This window comes from Cavia porcellus, unplaced genomic scaffold (assembly GCF_034190915.1).
Source record: "Cavia porcellus strain 051 isolate PalLab524CR breed Dunkin Hartley unplaced genomic scaffold, mCavPor4.1 scaffold_10, whole genome shotgun sequence".
NCBI lineage: Eukaryota > Metazoa > Chordata > Mammalia > Rodentia > Caviidae > Cavia > Cavia porcellus.
The window spans coordinates 10,339,775-10,360,797 of NW_026947493.1; the positions used below are offsets into that span (position 1 = coordinate 10,339,775).

The window sequence follows — 21,023 nt, forward strand, 5'->3', positions numbered from 1 at the left end:
TAGTAAAATAATACTCAACATTTAACTTTGGGCAAAATGTCACTTTAGAGTTGCTCTGAAAATGTTTATTTTGCAAGGCAATCAATATACTGCTCTACTGCATTGCTTCATCAACCACACCTTCAGTTAAAGTCAGTACTTTGAGCATGGTAGGTCCCTAAGCAGCTGAAAGTAACTGAAAGATGGTGCCTTACCCCAAAGCAAGGGTCCAAGGCAAGGAACTGTGACTGAATTTTGAGAGCGAGCTTTCATTTGATAAAGCTGAGTTTGGAATATATATGTGTTCCAGATGAGTAGGGTAATGTAAGAAAGGCTTAAAAATGTTGATCTTCTTTTAGACATTTAGATTCGAAGATGTTTTTATTAACATGTTATGGTTGAACAGGAATAGTACTCTAAACATTCACCTTCCACATTTAATAAGGATATTTTATATTTTATCAAAATGTGCATAATAGATTGTAGTTTGGCTTTTGTGAAGACATGCAACTACTTATTATTTACATTAAAAGAATTGCCTCAGAAGAAACATCCAGTCCACATTTCCCCTTAAAGAGTAAAAAATATATATATTTGTAAGGTAGATTCTATTGTCAATACTTGTATTTTAGATGACTAACACTTTGGACTTCTGTTGGTCTCCACACTATCATGCAAATTTCTGGCTTGCCTTAACACAATAGTCCCACTTTTGTCACTATTATTATATGGTGTACACATTTTAATTGCTCTCTTCGAAAATATCACCAGGCAGTTCAGAATATCTCATTTATTAAAAATATTGTGACAATCAAGGACCTTAATATCAGCCAGATGTTAACAATAGGTAATAGTGCAGGATTTATAATGGAATGTATGGGGTTCTCATTTTTACTGATCCATTTAAATGTTTTCTACTCAAGCTATGTATTTAAGTAAACACAGTTAAGTACAGTTACTACTACTTAGGAAAAGAAAACTATTCAAGCTCAGAAATCCTGAAGACTAAATGCTACTCAATACACATCTTATATATAATATGTACAGCCTTTGTTATCAAGTGCCACACAGCTAGGGCACACGTATTAGTAACCTTGGTTTTCAAAGGTTATGTGTCAACTCTGCATATTGTGTGGCAAGAAGATACTACCAACATTATTTTTTGCATAATGTGCAAGTATTATATGGCCACAGAGTGTAATACAAATTAGTGGCAAAGTGCTGAGTGAAGGAATCCATGACAGATTCAGATGCACAAGGTTGCATATTACCCGTAAACTACCTGACTCTGCTAAGGTCTTGAACAGCACGAAGCACTATGTCATAGGCCCAACTTTTAAGTCTCCAGAATCCCTGGACACAATGAAGCTTATTAAAGGGATTTTGCCATAGTCATGGGCAACAAACAAGAAGGTTGGCAAGGCCAAAAAGTGACACTGGGGGAAAAGGACCATTTGGACATGTTTTCTGAAACCTGCTGTCTTCCCTGAAAATCCTGTTCAATTTTGATCAGTCTTGCTCATGACCATCGTTGTTTAACATGTACTTTTACACTAGTAAGCAAAAACTTGGCTGACTTTAAAATCTTAAAAAATTACCTAAGTAGCTAATTTTAAATCAAAATGTCTTTATTTCATTGAAAACATTTCAAAAAGAATTCAGCCTATTAAAAACGTGAAATTGTACTTGCAATCCTATTTCTTCCAAAAATTTATTAAACTTCCTATTTGATAACTTACATTGAATGTTGCACTGGTTACAAGTGGACATCAATTCGACTTGATGCTAATCTAAGCCTCTTCTCTTGAATTTAGGGGAAAGAAGATGCATTCTAGTTTAATGTGAAATTTGGTTGCTATTTTCTTAATTCAAATTCCTTTGGCTCAAAAGATTACTCTTCTGAACTCTAGCAAAAAAATTTTACAGTTTTCTCATAAAAAGGATCCAAGTAGTTTGCAACAAACCAGCGGCCTTCAGTGTAGCTGAGCTGTGCTTCAAAAGTAAATGAAATTTTAAAGATTTATTGAGAGTTCTCAATGATCCAATTTGAGCTTCCTAAGTAAAAGCTCAATGTTAAAGGTGCCCACTTACATACTAACGAGCTCACAGGGGCCTGTGGAAATGGTGCAAAACAAGAAAGGGCAACTGCAGAACCCCATCCAGGTCTCCAGAATCCAGACACCCCTACCACCGAGGGAGCTGCGGGACGAGGAAGGAAAGGTAGAGAGAAAACACAAATGAGAAACATCAAGAACTGCACCACTGGCCCAAATCCTTTGTGATGTTTACCTCGCAAGAATTTTAAAGACTGTGATGAAATTCCAGCTGTTATTTTCTTCATGTAGTTCTTATAGTTATGACATATGCAGTGAACTGAGTTACTTTCTCTTCTTAAAAGAAAAACAATGCTCCCTAAAAGGTTTTAACACACATTTCCCACCTATTTTGTTACTATTTAATGACCTTTAAAATACGCCTTAGCTTACGGAAGTGTTGCCATACTTGAAGGATTGTGAAATAAATGCAGATGAACCATTTCTAAGTAACTACTGAAGACTAGATTTATGCTTTTGTTGGAGTCTTCATTGTCCTATCTCTGTTTATTAAGCAAAATGTTACCCCCAAACAAGTTATCACTGTAAAATTTCACACCTATTAAAAAATGAGCATGTGTTTGTGATTTAAATTTACAGTATTCCAAGTGACTTTTCAGTTGTTCTTTTTAAAAGCAGTAAAATAGCTTCAAGTATTAACATGCACCTAAATGAGGGCCACCCTTTGACTTGGGTCAGTTACTTCACATAAGCAGACAAACCCTACTATGTCATACCATACAAACAGTTTTAATTGTGTAGTTACAGTCAATAACCACTCCTATTCAGAACATTTCTGCAGAAAGAAAATTGTGGTACACTTATAAAAACAACCAGCTGTAACAAAATAGCTGGTGTTTTCATAGCCATAAACTCATAAAAAAGAAATACACCTTTATACAGAAATTTTATACAGATGTAGCTTTAAAATTGATTGTAAACCAAAGGAAGACACGTTGCAAACATCGATTATTTTCACATTAATTGCATAATTTTCTAAGGTGATCTATTAGTTTATTTACCTAAGCTTATTTGCATGATAGTAAAAATTGCATACAACAATAAGAGTGAAGCTTACAGTATGAATTGCTTGGATAACATAGAGCACTTTTTATAGGCAACTGTGTAAAGCACATTTTCTCTATTTAAAACTTTTAAGACACTTTGTTTTACTGCCCATCAAAATACATTTATAAATAGAAAAGAATCAGTATGGTAACAAGAGAAGCAATATTGCATTTAACGGAAACTTCCAAAAAATTAATTACAACATGACGCTGCAGAATCTACAAATAAATAATGAGGACTAAACTGTGTTTCACATTTTTTCCTTTTTTTTCTTTAAAAAAAATCACATAACAATGAGAACGAAAAAAAATGACAGTGAACCTTTATTCCCAAAATAAAAACAAATTTGACTTCCGGCAGTGCCATATAATACAAGGCATTTGTTGGCATATGTCATCTTTAAACTGCATTCCACAGTCTACAGTTCTTTTGTAACATACAATAGAGTAACAAACTCTTTTTTTTCTTTTTTAAAATAAGGGGCGAGTTTTTAAAGGTCAGTGTGAAGTGTTACAGAAATAATTGAAGGACAGGAAATGATAATCACAGAAGTTATAATGCTTATTTGAGGCTCCAGAATATTTAAAAAAAAAATCTCTGGTATCATGCTTATGGGGTACACACCTTGTACCCCTTGAACACAAACTTTAATACCAAACAATCCTCGCTGCTTCACCTGGGACTGCCAACCAGTTTATAAGACAGAGTAAAACATTTAGTGCAGTCTGTACTATCCTTTCCCAGCTGTTCTGTTTGTGCAAGTTTCTGAAGATTCATTGGCCAAACCATGAACAACAAAGATAGTTTGAACAAATACAAGGTGGACTTTCATTTTATTAGTAAATACCAGTGGCACTGTTGAATGAAAATAATACTTTTATCTCAGTCTTTCAAATCAGCATCAATGTCTGTGTTTCCTTCCACCGAGAGCTCTTCCTCTAGTTTCACTGAAAAAAGGGTGTTAGCATTTTTATCTAGGACGCTCTCTTCTAAATCCTTAAGCAACTCCTCTTCTTTATATTCTGCCACATCCACTTCCAGCCCGGAGTTGTCCTTCAGTTTGCCATGGTGCTTGAGATAGTACCGCTGGTTCTGGAAGAACTTGATGATGGTGTACTTGGGGAGGTCGAGCTGGGCTGACAGAGTCTGGATAGCTTCCTCGTCTGGGTACAGGCCCACATCTTGGATGAAGCTCTGGAGGATGCCCAGGGCTTCCACTGAAATTTTGGTTCGTGGCCGGGACTTCTGTCGGTTCTCCTCATCTGACTCCGCGGGGGAGGCCACGGTGGGCTGCCGTGGGGGGAGCCGGGGGCCCGCCTGTGCCTGCGGCTGCGGCTGCGGCTGCGGCTGCGGAGGGGCCGGTGGTTGCTGCTGCTGCTGCTGTTGCTGTTGCTGCTGCTGCTGAAAAGAAACAAGCAATCAGATCTCTGCTCTGGCATCATGCACAAAGCCATCTAGAATTGGAAAACATGTACTTATGAGCCCATGTATACAGTAGCTTCTTTAATGGGAGCACAGACTCAGGGTTAAAAAGTCAGGCCACTGAAGTGGCCCGCAGCATTTAGGAAAAAATCAAAATGACACAAAGTGGCGACACACAAATTAGTACAGCTTTCAGGAGCTACTGTGCCTGCTTATCAGCATCAGCACATGAGGAGAAAACTCAGCGCTCTGGAAATGCAACCCAGAAACTTCTTCGGGAGATACGCATCAAAGACAAAGACAGCGAAGCAAACTATGATGTAAATAATTAACAAAGATTTGAAGCAAAGATTGAGAAACAAGTATTTCAAAGACACTGTAGAAAGGTGAGCTACAGAGTGGTGGGGAAAGAAACTCATATTTTGCCCCCTTTCATCAGATAGCTAAAACATAGAGCAGGAACAGAAGAGAAGCACCTGCTCTTGTTTAGCTCTGTGGCTTACAAGTCCAGCACACTGTGAATTTTCTATCAGACACTTCCAATTAAATATGCACAATTCCTTTTCAAATTGCACTAGGCTGACTTTCATGTATTTTTCTTAACCAAAAATAAAGGTTCAGTCCAAAAGACGGCTAGCAAATTGTTTTGTCTACAGTAAACTCAGATGTGATTAGGATTTAAATTTAGTGTATACACTGTCTCATAATTAGTATGTGTGTGTGCCGTAATTTCTATATACAATTATACATAACAAATGTGACACAGCCATCTACTATATACTCGATATCTGTAATTCTTATCAGCAAAGTAAATCAATCTGAGTATGTGGCAAAATATTACATTTGTACTATGCCTCAGCATTTTCTTTTATCCTGCTAAGAAGCAATTTTATTAAAAACAATTTACATTTCCAAACAAGTACTATTTTTGTTATTTAACATATATCTTTGTCTTCTTTGTTTTTTGCTAGAACAGTAAGGTTTTCAGGCTTTCACGATTATTTTAGTGCTTGATATCCTCAAGGATTCTCTATTCCAATTTGTTTTATCTTTAATATGAACTCAAGGGGGAGGACAGAGACATGTGTGTGGGATGGTGTGTGTGTGTTTGTGTGTTTATTTATGTATTTTCCACAGCAATACCAAGAAATAATGCAGGTGACTGAACAAAGAGTAGTATTTTAATGGCTCAGGAAGGAGAAAGCTAAATACATCCCTACATCCCTTTGATTTGACACAAATAAGTCACGCAGCTCACATTCAATTGGAACATGCCTTCTAAGCTACCAAGGCCACAGGAGTTCCCAACGAACTGACTGGTCCATAATCCAGCAATGTATTCTCAGGACGGTCCCTCAGGAGACAGATGGAGACATACCCCTTGACAGGACACTTTAAGCACAAGGCTAGATCTGCTAGCACACGGGTCTCTGGCCACAGCATTGGTTAATGCACATCTGTGCATGTCTGAAAAATGCTCACCAAGGAGCAGATCTTTTTCCTACCCTGGTCTTCCTTTCTTGTTGGCGTAGGTAATGTGCCTGCTCACCTAAGGATCAGCACCAAGCTATGGTATAGGAGTCAGCGGACCTGGTAAGTGAAGGCCTCTAGACGCTCCTTTCCCAAGCATGGGGGAGAAGGGCTCTCAAGGAAAGACAAACAGATGTGACTCGCTCCCCAGCTGCACTTGGGGGCACAGGGAGATGCTATAAGCTCAAGGGAGAGTGGAAGAGTTTAAAGCAGGAGTCGTTAGGTTTTCCTCCCCTCTTCAGACAGAACCCAAGGTGTAACACTGTGATTCTACAAACTTCCTCTACACAACAGCAATAATTTCTCTCCCTGGGAGTAGTATGGTACTGAAATAGGTGATGTTTTAAGTTTCACTTTTTGAAAACAAAAAAAAATTTCTAGGCATTCACAGACAAATCCCAACACTGACAAATATACTTGCCAAACAAGAAGTGCAGGAAAAGAGTTTCTGCCACTTTAGGGCTGGGGAAAAACACACAGTACTCATGCTGCGAAAGGTATGTTGATTTTCCTTTTATTCCCCTGAGCAAGATGGTAGCACATTGTTACCTTTCACTAAAAAGCCTACTTTTAGCCTGGTGGGAAGGAGAGAAACGCTAACTTCCCGCTAAGTTGAAAACTTTATCTACTTAGTGCTACATTTATTGAGTTGGCCAGGGTAAACCAACCTGAAGCTGCTCCGCTGGAACATGGATGATGTGGGGCGGCCTGTCACCATGGTGATGCACAGCATTGCTTTCCTGTTCATAAATGGCGTCCCGCTCTGGCTGAGGAAGACTGAGGAACCTCCGGATCATGGACAGGTTCTCCCACAGGGTCCTGTTTTCAGGAGAAGGATCTTCTTTCCAGCGTAACAGCTCACACAACCATCCCTTTGGGATAAAGGGATGATAGGTCAGTCCATGTTTATGAGGTTGGGGCTGGCATTGTTCCCTAGGAGCTAAGCAGGAAAGCCCCTCTAAGTTAACTTTTCTGTATGCTTACAACATTCCAATTTGCGTTAAAAGTTTTTCTTTTAATCTGTTAGAAAGGAGAGCAATGGCTGTCTAGAAAGCAGGCAGCATGTCTGAGTGTGCTGATTTATACCCTGAAGGAAAAACATTGTTTTTCATACTCCAGATATGAGAATACTAACCACGGATGTGGAACAGGAGAAGAGCAAAGACGTGTACTTTTACTTGTGCCAAACTTTCTTCTCTGATGGTGGCCACATAAGAACACAGAAGGTATATAAGAGGTAGAACAGACTGTAGAAACAAACTTTTCTAAAAGGCTTTTCTAATTGTATACTTTTTGCAACAGAAAAAAAGAACTGCATGAAAACTTGCATTTATAGTGTGTGTGTGTGTGTGTAAGAGGAAGAGGGACATGTGCAATGGTGTGAGCAAAAACAATGTTCTGTTTAGGCAACACAATCATCAGAAGCATCGGAAGAATGGCCATTTACCTGAATGAATATCAACTAAATTTAAAAATCATCTCCAAGGAAGAGTTTTCAAAAGAAAACTTGGGAGTTCGGCTTTTTTGCTTGCTGCAAAATGAGCACAGGATTTATGAGGTAAGAATTTTAATAGGTTTCCTGGGTTAAAAGAGAAGGAAATGTCCAATGAATGCCAAATCTGAACCTCTCTAAAACATCCTAAGCCCCAAATTGTGATCCTAGGATTCTTGACAACTGAGTGATCAAGGAAGCATATTTTTCAGACACCCTCTCAAACCTTCATTCCGGTTGCCATGACGGACACACACAGTCCAGAAGAAAAAGGAAGGTTTCCCATCCAGGTATTCACTGGCCAAGGCAGTCACCCCTTGGTTGGTGTGCTTCCTGCTAACAGCTATGAGCTGTGCTCTGCTATGGAAAAATATCACAGGGCTGCCTTCCCTACAGACCACTCGGAAGCTGCTCTGCTTCTTCCTGGGTTCCCTTCCCTAATCCCAGCATGGTCAGTGAAGGCTAGCCCTAGTGTACAACCATCCTAAGTGAGCAACTCACTCTGTCTGCAGGTCGGTCTCTAGAGATAGTCACCCCATCGTTCTTTCGCTTCCTTCCCCATCATTCTAGACCTAGTCTTCATCTCAGGCTGTATTCTTACTGGCTGTACTCATCTGACTGTATTCTCCTTCTCGTGATCCTTTCTCCCTCATCAAATCATAAGGACCGAATTCCCTATCCAGGGGTCTGATCTTAGGGAACCTGACCTAAGATAAAGAGTTTTCTTGGACATTGCAGTAAGTTAATTTGATGTGAATAGACAGAGTAGTTAGTGTCTTCAACTGTATCATCTTAAGATCTAATGTATATATCTATAGATATATATATTTATATATAATATATATAATATATATAGATATAATTTATTTAAATATTAATTACTGGGTGATGAGACCAAAGAATGACATGAATTTTCTTTCTTCCTCCAAAGGAACCACTAGAATATTCTTCTGATTGTATAGACAATGAAAAAAATCCAGGTCTGTTCTCCACAAAATGGCAAAGTTGAGAGATTATAAAAGAAAACATGGAGACTGACACAAAACATTCCCAACTGCTAACCAGCTAATAGAAACTGCTGCTAAAACTTAGGAGATCTACTAATTTTTCTAAGAGTGTTATGAGACTCCAATCAACAAGTCTTTTAATTAAATACATATATGGGCATGGTCATATCATAACGCATTCATTCAATGCCACTGAAAGTACTATTTAAGGTGAAGAGAGCAGGCCATAAAATTAAGATTTTTCTGAAACAATATCAGCTAAATAAAAAAATTGCTTTTAATCATTGTGATGACAATGTCATCTAGCAGGCTTCTCTTCTAACCACAGCAATTCTATGCTTATCCCCAGAAAATTGTAAATAAACTCAATTTATGTGAAAATAGCATTATCTACTTAATAGTATTTGAATATTTGAAGCACCTGCATATGGTGCCCTGGAGACATTTATTTAGCTTTTATGGGTAAATATTTGCTATCTGGATTAAGCAATGAAAATATATTTTCATACATCTAGGCTATTTTGTTATACTTCTAAATTTTATTGCTGTGCAGGTTTTAGATACAGCTCTTCCTGTAGACTTGAATATTAACGGTGGTAAAGGGTACTTTCTCTTTCCCCCTTCTCTGCATCCTTTGGCTGTGACAACTGATGGAATTCCTATATGCCACAACACAGCAAATCATGTAATTTTATTTATGTTTCAAGAGAAGTTAGAAGGTTCATCAAGTACAGAGCAGAAAGGATTTTTAAACTTATTTGGTATTCTACTATTGCAATAAATGCTAAACATTGAGCTTCTACAAAATTTTTTTTAGAAATAAATGGTTGTAACTAAAAATTGTTAAAAGTTAAATGAAGAACGATTCACATAAGAAAAGCTTCGTGGAGAGAACTGAAAATTTTTAATAATTTTTTCACATCCTTTAGAGAATTTTAAAAGTAATGTAGAGACCAGTTAACACTTGGATGTATGTGAAAAAACATGTGGATCACAGATGTTCTTTGGAAAAGAAAATCATTAGTTCTTTTAAAATGGTTAATAATGACAGCTAATTCCTAAACAATCATACTCATGCTGGTTTAACAAATATTTCAGAAAAAGAGCCCTGACTCATTCGACAAATATTTTGCTTATATTGTCACTTTTGCATCTCTATACTTATAAGACAAATTCTTATTTTTATTAATTGCCCATGACTAACATAACATTTTCAGTAGCTTGCTATTAACCTCTGCCCTTAAATAATACTTCTAATTCCTTATCTAAAAATAATTTGATGAATTACAAGTTGAAGCATGTCTCTGCTAGTCTTTCAAGAGATACGATGATTTTAAGAGACTGAAATCAGATGCTTCTTAGAAAAAAATTTTAACGGTGCAGCTGGGAACTGTTAGTTCTACAAGGATATTTCAAAAAACCAAAGTCGGGATGGGGGTGCTTGGCTTGATAGGCATATCTCTTTAGAAATAACGGAGAACAAGTATTTTCACACATTAGTTCTTTGTCAGCTTGGAATAAACTGTTTCATTCCCAATTTGCACTGGCAAAAGAGTACTTCAGTTTAATACTAAGCACCTTGCAATTGTCTATTTCAAATCCTACCAATTGTGACTATTAATGATGATAAGTAATTACTCTGATATACAGGAAATGACTAAAAATACCAAATGCTAATTCCCCATTATCTTTTAAGTCAATTTTCTGTAAGTATCTTTAAAGCAAATAAACTCAGAAAGACAATGCAGAGGTCAGAACATCTGCAGTATCTAACCAATAAAAGTAATTCCCCAAAGCACCGTGCCAGAGTTAAAAGGGTAACTATAGATTTACTTGGGATAAGAACTATGGGGAGTGAAATACGTACTTTGCTACAAAATGTGAACATCATTATTTTTAAGAGAAGTCACTGGGACTTGATGTACTTTAAAATCACACGCAGGAAGAGTAGGGAACTACTTTGAAAATTAAATTACATCACGACTGTCTTGAACTGTCTTGAATAGCCTTAAAATAACAAGACCATTCTCAGAAAACTAAAATGGTACAAGGAACAACCTAAGGTTTAAGTGTAGTGAATTTGCCAAGCAATGTTACACTGCATATAAAGAGGGCAAAATATAAACAGTAGCCACATGTAAATAAATTAGTAAAACTTTCAGGATGTTACTACTTTTCAAACTGACAAAGTTTAATTTGACACCTTCTGTTCTAAACCCTTTGTTTTTATTCAAAATCACGCCTTGAGCTGTTGCTATCAATCACAGCCCTCTCTCTATTACTTAAAAAAACTGGCATGGACCCTGAATAAGCTGAAAATGCCATGCAGATGAATTCTGAGATAATATGTTCAAACCTGTTATATACAACACAAATCCTGTAAAGTTATGTATTGTAAACCTACATTTATTGAGAACTAAAAGTCTTAAATCCATCTGCCACAAAGGAAATACTGTTATGTACTTTACAGTAACCAAGAACCATCTGCAAATGTCTTGCTACCGTAAGCAAGAAAGTGACGCAAACGATGCTAACCCTAAGACTGAAATAAATAGCATGCTTCTTTGACTGGCTATAGTTAGGGCTCTAGTAAGGAACTGTGAGACCAAAAAAAAAAAAAAAGGAAAGGAGAAAATGCAGAGCGACTGCCAAACTAGTACGGAAAAAGGAAAACAAACTCAATGACAACACAATGGCAATTTATTATGGTCCATGAAACACATGACTGTATGTTCATTTTGAAGGAAAAATTAGCAGCTCTAAACTCAATATTCTAATGATGCGCTTTACTGACAGAATCTTGTTGTACCACATTTAAATAAAAATCCTGGCACCTTCATCTCTCAGCTGTTAATTTCCAACCAAACTCAATCTCTGGTTTCCAACCTACTCTTTTTAGAATAGTTAATTCCAGTCAATTCGCTTCTACCATTTGATCAGATAAGGGGTGCATAGTGATTTTAATCGAATTAGGGAAGTAAGGTCCTTTAGCATTTTGCTGTATCCATGAAGCCTCTCACACATATAGAGAAACTCCTACAAGCCAGTCTGTGACAGAGCTGCAAGACAACCAGTCTTCCAGGGGAAATAGACGTTAATATTCTCTGAGGTGGAAAGTCATCTAATGCAATATACATATATGTATACATCATCATTATGCACACATACATTTTAAAACTAAGCTATTAAAACAGAAAGAAAATGACAATTCTGGCTGCAACTGAGAAGGAAAAACACATTTTAAAAAACAGAATGGTAATTTGAGTTCTAAAAAGCACAACATTTTATATAGACTATTTATTCCCCCTCATCCTCATCTTTTATGTGTTATTTGCAGGAGTATTTTGTTCCAATCTCTAGGATATCTAGTATAATAATATATGATATTAAAAGAAATCAACCTAAATAGGAAAGTATTTGATACAAACATTTTAGTGGAAAGCATGAATTACATTTTTGCAAGTAGTAGGAACAAGGATTAAGTACATAATCCATTAAATAGTACTTATGACAAAAATTCAGTATTGTAGACTGAACCACACTAGGCATTTTGAATGAGTACATTTTCAACAACTAACCATAAAGCTAGCAATTTATTATTCAGCAAATAATTTTCTACTTTTAAAAGAATCTGTAAGTGTTACTTATGCTAATGAAGATAGTTTTTAATCTGCCCACAAACATGCTAATAGAGGGAATTTTTTTTTATTTACAAAGCTGTCGGCACTCAAGGGTAATTTTGTATCAGTGTTCTATAAACCAAGGGAAAATGGGTTCTAATTGTCAGTTACCGAATCCCTCACCTTTAGCATAACTGTTTAACAATATCACAGAAGATGTAGTGACTAACGAGGTTTTAAACCACCCCTTTTACACAATCGAAGGGTGCCATTTTCCCATCTTTTATATTTTATACATATTGCACCTGAAATGTAGCATTTAAACATATTATTAGGGGGGAGCCTTTAGGCGGTCCAGACCTCATGGAAGAACAAGCCCACTTCTGGGTGTGAGGCCTGAGTGCTTCAGAATCCAGCTTTCAATCCTTTTTCATTAAGAATCCTGACACTCAGAATGGTGAGAAACAAAACACTGGCAAAACAGTACCAAAGCATTTAAAATTATTTACTAGGTTAAAAGGGTGAAATTATACTTTAAATACATCAAATTTCACTATCTAGGCCATTTTTTTGGTGGCAAAGTGGTACTGATCTTTCCAAATGCTTAAAATTAACTATTTTCCAGAAGGTTATTATTTGATTAAAGGCATTAAAAATGAAGACATGACGTGATGTACTTTCTCTTCTTCCACATTCAAATCATATAATCTAATAAAAATGATCCCATCATGTTCTGTAATAAAAACACTTGTCTTACGATATTGTTCTTTACCTAACGTATCAACCTTTAATGTTATGAAGTTCTTCAGAAGGAAAACCTTTGCGAAAGTTGATTATTCTATAACATAATGAGAGGCCCCCACCATTAACATTAATAAAGATACATGTTCCTTTCTATGGAATTAGTAGGAAATGCATTAATCTTTCTCTCCAGTTTAATAACTTCTACTTTGTATAAAGTGGAAGAAATCTCAGTGGGCATTACAACTAACTTTTCCTGCTAAGTTAACACTGGTCTTATTAAAGAAAACATGGGAAATGAATTTGAACAGAGACATACCAATAAATGCAATTTCCTTTCTTAAAGTAACACATTACATCTAATACTCTATTGAAAGATGGGTCTTAAAGAGAAACAGTTTAAAAAGCATGTGTGTGTATATATATGTCCTTGTATCTCCTAATACATTCTTTTTCAAAGTATGGTTTCTAATACTTGTATTTTCTACAAAGAAGAAAAGCTAATAGAAATGTTTTAAATTGTTATCTTTTTTTGGCATTAGGAAGTGAACCTAGGGCCTTACAAATGCTAGGAAGGACTTTACTACTGAGCTACATCCCCACCAAATTGTTATTGCTTTAAACTCCTATACTGTTTATAAACTCTCCTCAGATTCTTTGATTTATTTAAAGGACTGGATATTTAAGCCAGAACTCTGTGGGTTTCTATATTGGGGATTTAATAGGAAATGGGTTTCCAGAAATTTCTCATTGGAATAAATTTTGTCACTTGTTAGTAAAAGGTTAAATAACTCTAGCAGTGTTTCTGCAGATTTATTATTAGCATAAAAAATAATGTTTACACAACACAGGGGAAAGTTTCCATCAAAATTTTGTGAAAAGTTACACTGGTAAATGATCTTTATGTTTCAATTTCACTTAAAATTTAATGAGATAAAAAATGGAAATCATTTGCTTTCTATGATTTTTATGTTTACCTCTTTTCTACCTCCTCTGAGCCACTGACTTTAGGGCACACATAAATATTGTAGTCTTTCTTTTGTTACAAATTGCTTGGCTCATTATAAGATTATTAACTGACAACCTGGCCAGATCTAAAAGTCTGTTAGAAAGGGAAATCTGATATTTTAGAGGATATTCTCAGACAGAATTTCAGAAAAAGAAAAAAAAAGAATAAAAACAAAAGTATGAAATTCTAGATAATCTATTAAGCTAGCAGGCAAAAAGATAATCACTTAATTTGATTCAAAAAGAATTTCCAAAGAAGGTCTAATTTATCTTCAAACATTAGTATTTGTCAATACCTAATTTATAAGTGCCATTTTTACATATACTTCAAAACTATCTTTAGGATAGTTTCTTCAAAGGTGAAGCAAATACAAATCTAGCTTGTGTGTCTGATATTTGAACATGTGCTTTAATAAAGAATGTCTTACCTGTTCTTCTTTTTCTACCAAACATGTATTTTTGACATGATATAAATCTAGGTGATATGGTCTGTTTAACATTTACACATTCTGCCTTAAAATTGTAAATTCTCATTTTTCCACTCATTCTTCAGAAATGGTGCCATTCAACAGCAAAAAATAACTCCCAAGTTTCATGCCACCATATTCTTTTTATTAATGTTACCCTCTACCCTGTCAGTAAGAACTATTCACTTCTTTCTGTTCTGCCCACTAAACTGGGTGTCTCTTCCCTGAATTACCCTCTTAAGTATCAAACACTCTTTTATATTATTTCCCAACAGGAATTTGTTTTGATTTCTGAACAGAAAAGATTTTAAGCATGCACTCTTAACTTATGGGGTAAAGTATGGTATATTAATGATGAGAACAGTTTTGATGAACACAGGAGCAGTGTTGTCACAAGAATTTATGCCATTAGTGCAAAAATAAATTAATCTTATGCCTAATTTGGTCTGTGTAACCTGCTGATAGGTAAATATAGAGTTCCATTAATTTCTGAATTTCCTTAACCATCTTTGAGATGCTGGTCGAAATGGGACTCCAAAATATAAATCATTGTGCCCATCACTGACCTTCAACCGCCCATCCTTGGTCTCCTGCTCAACTTGACTTTCAGTTGGCTTCCCAATAAAGGGAAAAAGTTCACCCTTTCCAAGGCTGCTTTTAAGCCTCCTCCCAATTGCACATCCATTCTAATTAGGTACTGCCCACCAACCCTCCCCACCCCAATTCTGTTCTCCATTCTTCTCATAGCTTTCATAGGAAAGGTTGTTCTCTTAAATGGAGAGGAAGAACTGATGGGGTAAGCTAGTCACAGAAGTCTTCACTGATGAAGAGAAGAACTGGCTTGACTTTGAACAGCAGGCAATATTTAAGAAGTAAGAAGAACAGTTGGGGTAAAAGGATGAATTAGGAAGTAAACCACTTGATTTTGGATTGACTATGTCACTTTTTTTTGGCTTAGTTAACTAACTTTTTTCTTGACTTAGTTACTGTAACTTTTTGTCTATCTACTATACTTCAATGGTCTATTTAAATCCTGCGTTTTTAATTTGGATATCTGCTCAACCACATATTAGCTTTGTAATCTTGAGCAGGTAACTCAAATTGTCTAGACCTCAATTATCTCCTCTGTAAAACAGGGTCTAATTTTACTACCTAATTCACAGTCTAGTGAAAACTGAGAAAAACTATGGAAGAGGCTTGGCACTTAGTACCAGTCCCACGAATATTAGCTATAACTGTTTCTGTTATTTTTGCCATTAGGACACTTGCTTCATCCCATAAGCAGCTCACTAAGAAGTTAATGAAAATAAATCAGTTAGCACCTTTCAATCTAGATCTGGCATTTTCCTCCCACATAATGTTTACCTTTGGTGATTTAATAACCATCATTCACAGAGTCTGGAAATTTATTTGAACAATAAATTGATACAATTTTTCTGAAGTGTGATGTAAAAATGCAGAAAGTAGAAGTATCTACACCTTTAAAGCACAAATGCTTTTTTTATTTACAAATGCCTTTTTTGATCCAATAATACCACTTTCAAAAGTTTAAGTGATAGACATATGTAAGTATAATTATAGTAATGCTTACATTGTCATTATTTATAACAGCAAAAGTTGAATGTAACCTAAATATACCTCAATATGGAATTAATGATAAAGCGTAAGAGTAAATGTAAGACACATACACATACAGCTTTACATTCATAAATACATACAAAGTGTATGTGTGTGCATTAAAGAGCCTAAATGAGGGTATTAAAAGTAGCTAATTTTAGATTAGGAATATGGATAATTTTATCTTCTTCCTTATGCTTGTATTTTCTGATTGCTCTATAGTGACTGTGTACTGCTTTTATAATAAATATATAGCAAATGCTTTAATTAAAAATCAAAATGTTGTCTGTTTCATCCATAAAAAAAAAAATCACAATTTCCTATCAATAGTACTACTTCGGAACTTCTCTTGGATTTGTCCCCTCCTATCCTTTCCTTCTTTCCTTTTGCACTGGTTCGGTCCTTTAACACCATCCTCCATGCTTCAGCCCATCCTCAACTGTCCCATTTGAGTTACGCTCCTATCACAAACAAATGTCAGTATGAATAATCCTTTGAGTAGCAAAATCTTCCCTCTCTTCCACCAAGCAGGTCTGAAAACACCTTGAAACTCTTTATTTCAATGAGTATAAAAACATGGTTTAAGATTTAGCACAGAAAACTGAAAGAACAGTAAACTGAAGGAACAGAGACAGATATAAAAGCGGCATATTCTGGGTCGTATAGTGGTGAAAAATTGTATACATTTCTGTAATTCCTGAGGGCTCGGTGCGTATATGGTAGCAAAGTCCAACAGCATAAACTCAAAATGAAGTTGCTACATTTTAAAGAAGTACAGTTCAAAATGAGCACAGTTTCCTAAGTTTAAGAGCAGTGTCATACCAACAGAGTTCTGTCAAGACAAATAACTGAAGGGACGGGGCACGCAGCTTAGTAGCAGAATGCCTACCCAGTGTACACGAGGCTTTGAGTTTGAGCCTTACTCACCACTGAACAGGAAGCTTTTTTCCCCAAATCCCTCCATTCAAATAATATGTGCTCCTACAAAGCAAACTTCGTATCACATTACTTCCTAAAGTCACTGGTAAAAATTTGGAATATTTATTTTCCTATTCAAAATTGTAAAGATCATTAAGGAAAAAATGTGGCTGAAAATTTGTGTATGCTAAGTGCAAAAAATACATAAAAGTAAGAACTCTTAAAATGAGGAATTTTTAGGTGATGATTTACCTGATTTGTTTGCAAAAATAATTACTACCACCGTAGATTGTTTTAAACAACTATTTCTATACTGCAGTTTTAATTAATTTATACACAACTTTTCAACACTGCAAGTATCTTCTAAAATGAGTGATACTCCCCATTATGCATATTTAGGGGCTGGGAATTAAAAATTTAAATCTTCCCTCTATGTTCTAGGAGAGATAACAAAGAATTTTCAAAACCACAAGAAGGCAATCTGGGATTGTAGAAGTTATGGGAATCATATCCTAAGAGGAACAATCAAGCAGGGTCATTATGTGCTCTCAACTTGCTTATGATTGTGCTGATAAAGTAACACCCATTTTGTGGCCCAAAACCACATCATTTTATCCATTATGCAAACCTGCTAATCAGAAGTTGGCTTAATTTGAGACCCAAATCTTGTGATTCACAAGTAGGCATTAAAAACAGAAAGCATAAATATTTCTGGAAGCGTCATGTGGGTCCTGGTGGTAATGGCTGGGTTATAATTTTACCAATAAAAGGAGACAAGGGAGGCTGATGCTCTCAACAGTGGTGTCAGGATCACCTTGGGGCAACACAGAGATGCCCCGGGGAAGACCAGCAGAGATGGGGTCTGACCCTACTCTGTCCCTAGTTCCCTCTAACTCCTCCTCTCACTGTTTCACATACAACTTGGATGGGGGGGAGGATGGGAATGAGAATAAACCAATCTATCAAAAATCTGTGATCAGTAATAGATGTGCTTCTTCATTAACACAGTAAATAATAAGATTGAGGAACAGATCTAATCATTGTTCTAATTTTTAGTGATGAGCAAACCTGAGTTCTCAAGGTATCTGCAACAATCTAATGTGATATGAAAATACTTGAAATTTTATTGTTGCCTATGTTGAAAACTGAATAAAATGCCAACTCCTCAGTTAAATGGTTACAGAAGATAGAAATGCATTTTTTTTCCAAAGTTCATGGTCCCCTTGAGGAAAGCAAGACTCAGGTTGGGTATTCCTGGATGGGGAGCCTCCCCCATTTGCATATGCATCACTTTTCTAAGACTAACCGATGTAAACTCCCAGATTAGAGAAACTTGGTATTAATAGATTTGTGGAACAATTTTTTTTCCTCAGAGATAGGTCAGGGGCAAACCGTTAATCCCTGGCAGAGTGGTTCCCAGCTGTGTCCCTGGGTGCCCAGCTTTCATCAGGGGTGTTCAGGAGAACCCTGGTTGTGTTATGTGCAGGGTGGGCCGACTCGATTCTCAGGGAAACCGAAATGAGAAAAGACTTTTATCTGATTTATATGTTTCAGTTTGGGGTAAGATTTCATTCATAAAACAGTTTTGTATATTAAAATACTGACAGCTTCACTAGCACATACATATAATACTTTTTCTAGTTCTTTAACAAACACAGAGAAAGGTTCTAAAACAATCAGCATTTTAGCTTGGTTAACTTCATATCATACAAGTTAACTTGGTTAACTTTATATGAAGTAACTCTAAAGGTGAAGAGTGTCTGCCAGAAGAGTAACACTGTCAAGGTTTTCAAAGACACATGGGGTCTCTAAACAGGAGGGGTAGGGTGACAGGGCAGACAGAGGACACAGGCAGACTGAGAACAGTGGCACATGCCAGTATGTGGGAAGGTGAGGTGCAGCTGAGGAGAGTAGTCTCTGCTCCTCAACTTTTCAAGGAGCAAGTGGCTAAGAAAGTATTTACCTTTTAGACTAGAGGACCAGGCACAAGGGAACTAGTGAAATGGAGGATGAAAGAAAGAAAATGAATAGGAAAGATGGTAAAGGGAAGACAGGTAGAAAACAATGAAGCATGTAACTATATATCATACCACAGATCAAGCTAAATTTAACCAAAAATACAAACAAACTTGTCTGGAAATAAACGCTTTTTGTCCTTATGGTTATGCAAGGCCCAAGTTACTCTCTTTAATCAAAATACTAAAACAAAATCATTACCCATTAGACTATTATCCTTCCCCCAATTTTCAAACATACAAGCAAAAACTAATTACAAGAAAAAAGAAGAAAATTTAGACAGTAAGAGCTTGGCATGGACTGAGATGCATTTCATAATAACATCTGTATGTTTGTGAATGTATATTTACCTAACTGGCATTTCATTTAAATTATCAAATACTCCATTATGGAGCCAGTAGTACCCATGACAAGTTGTCCTCATGTTGGTACCATGAATAAAACAGGTATAAGTTTAAAGGAGACATTTGGGATGGACACTTTTCAATTGCTGTTAAATGCTACAGGTACCAATTCTTGAATTTGCAAATCAGGGTTTCAAGATCTGTTCTCAAATAAGATGTGATCACATGTTGCAAACCTCTGACCTCTCATGGGAAAATTTAGGATTCTCATTGTTTTTCCTTCTTCAATGTGCTATCCTTCCTAGAAAAGTATCCATCAAAAAACAAAACAAAACAAACAAAAAAACACAAGCAGTTGAGAGTGGACATTCAGACACTATTTAAAAAACGAAGGCAACATATTTAAGGAGACACTTTAGCACTTTTCAAGTCATATCATGCTAGCTCCTACCACATGTTAAGCTAGATCCATTCCCCAAGTGATTTCAGCTTCATCTCACTCTTTAAACTGGCCTGACTCTGCTAAATTCCTGCATATAAAAAAGAGATCTTCCAATCATCTATTAGCAAGTCTCAGATAAAGATGAGCAAGCTCGAGTTCATCTTCTATTATGAGATACAGAGTTCAGATACTAGATCCCAACAGTTCTGCTAAGTGCCACCCATAAATAACCCTTCTTGCCTACAGACCCAAAAGCAGCATAAACTCACTCCCAAAGCTAAACTTCCATTACTTAGCCCCTTACCTCCTTTGTGATTCATTCCCAGACTCAAACACCTGTCAGCAGTATTTTCAATCAAAATATGTCCTCTTTTACACTGGTACACTTGTCTTAGTCACAAACTCCCCGGACCTAGAACTCCAACGGACATTATCCATAATGTAAGTACACTTATTTTGTGTTCCTGAAGAAGTCCAAAATTTAGTTAAATGACGTGCCTGCAGCTACACAGCATTTCTGCAGTGGATTTGCAACCTCCACTTGCAAATCCCAAAGTCTTCCCTGAAAGATGAAGTTCATGTACAAGTTATGACATAAATCATCTTGTGCGTTTGCAAATTAACCACTGTTACTCTCTTTGTATTTGCTGCAGATCAAGAGGGAACTTTGCCCTCTAATTCCTTTTAGCTCAAAATAGAAATGTGAGCATAAATGATACTGACACTTTCAACGAAGGTGATTTAAAACATGAAGATAGTAGGTCCAGAAAATATCAAAAATATTAGAAGAAACCAGTTTTCCTTCCTGTACATATTGAGAAAAATCTAAGAAACTGGGAAGAACAGCTGAGGTGGGGTAGAATTAAAGTTCTTTAACTACATTTCCATCAAATTGTCATCTGTCATTTTTTGACGCACAGAAATTATGCAGTTATTAGGAACCTAGCAGGGTCCATTCAGAAAATTAAAATGTTTTCCTTGAAAAGTGAGATTCTTGTATTTTAAGAAAACGTAATGGAAAGATAAACTCTTCCCTTGTACTCACAATACTGAATAATCTCAAACTCCATAAATACTGTGACATCCCTAAACAGCCACTTGCTGTTTTGTCCTGCTCCGTTTTGCATCACTAGGATGAAGAAATTCAAATAAACAAAAACGAAAGTTTGCAAACATTAAAAACTAGTAATAATTTTTCACATTATGGGTAAAATCTTTGATTTGCAAAGAAATAATCCAAGGCTTCATTTAACTGTGAC

General features: G+C 36.2%; 1 protein-coding gene across 7 annotated transcripts in view; it reads right to left on the reverse strand.

Moving 5' to 3' along the window:
* Nucleotides 1-754: 754 nt before the first annotated feature.
* The window catches only part of Satb1 (SATB homeobox 1), a 95,596-nt gene continuing 75,327 nt past the window's right edge, over nucleotides 755-21,023 (reverse strand). For 6 of the 7 annotated variants that reach the window (XM_063256992.1, XM_013143980.3, XM_063256991.1 and 3 more), the window contains 2 exons: nucleotides 6,761-6,964; nucleotides 755-4,541 (listed from right to left, as the gene is read on the reverse strand). In XM_063256992.1, coding sequence (XP_063113062.1) covers nucleotides 4,023-4,541; nucleotides 6,761-6,964 — 723 coding nt within the window. In that variant the 3' untranslated portion in view covers nucleotides 755-4,022. The remainder of the gene's footprint in view (nucleotides 4,542-6,760; nucleotides 6,965-21,023) is intronic. The other variant, XM_063256993.1, reaches the window with a different exon arrangement.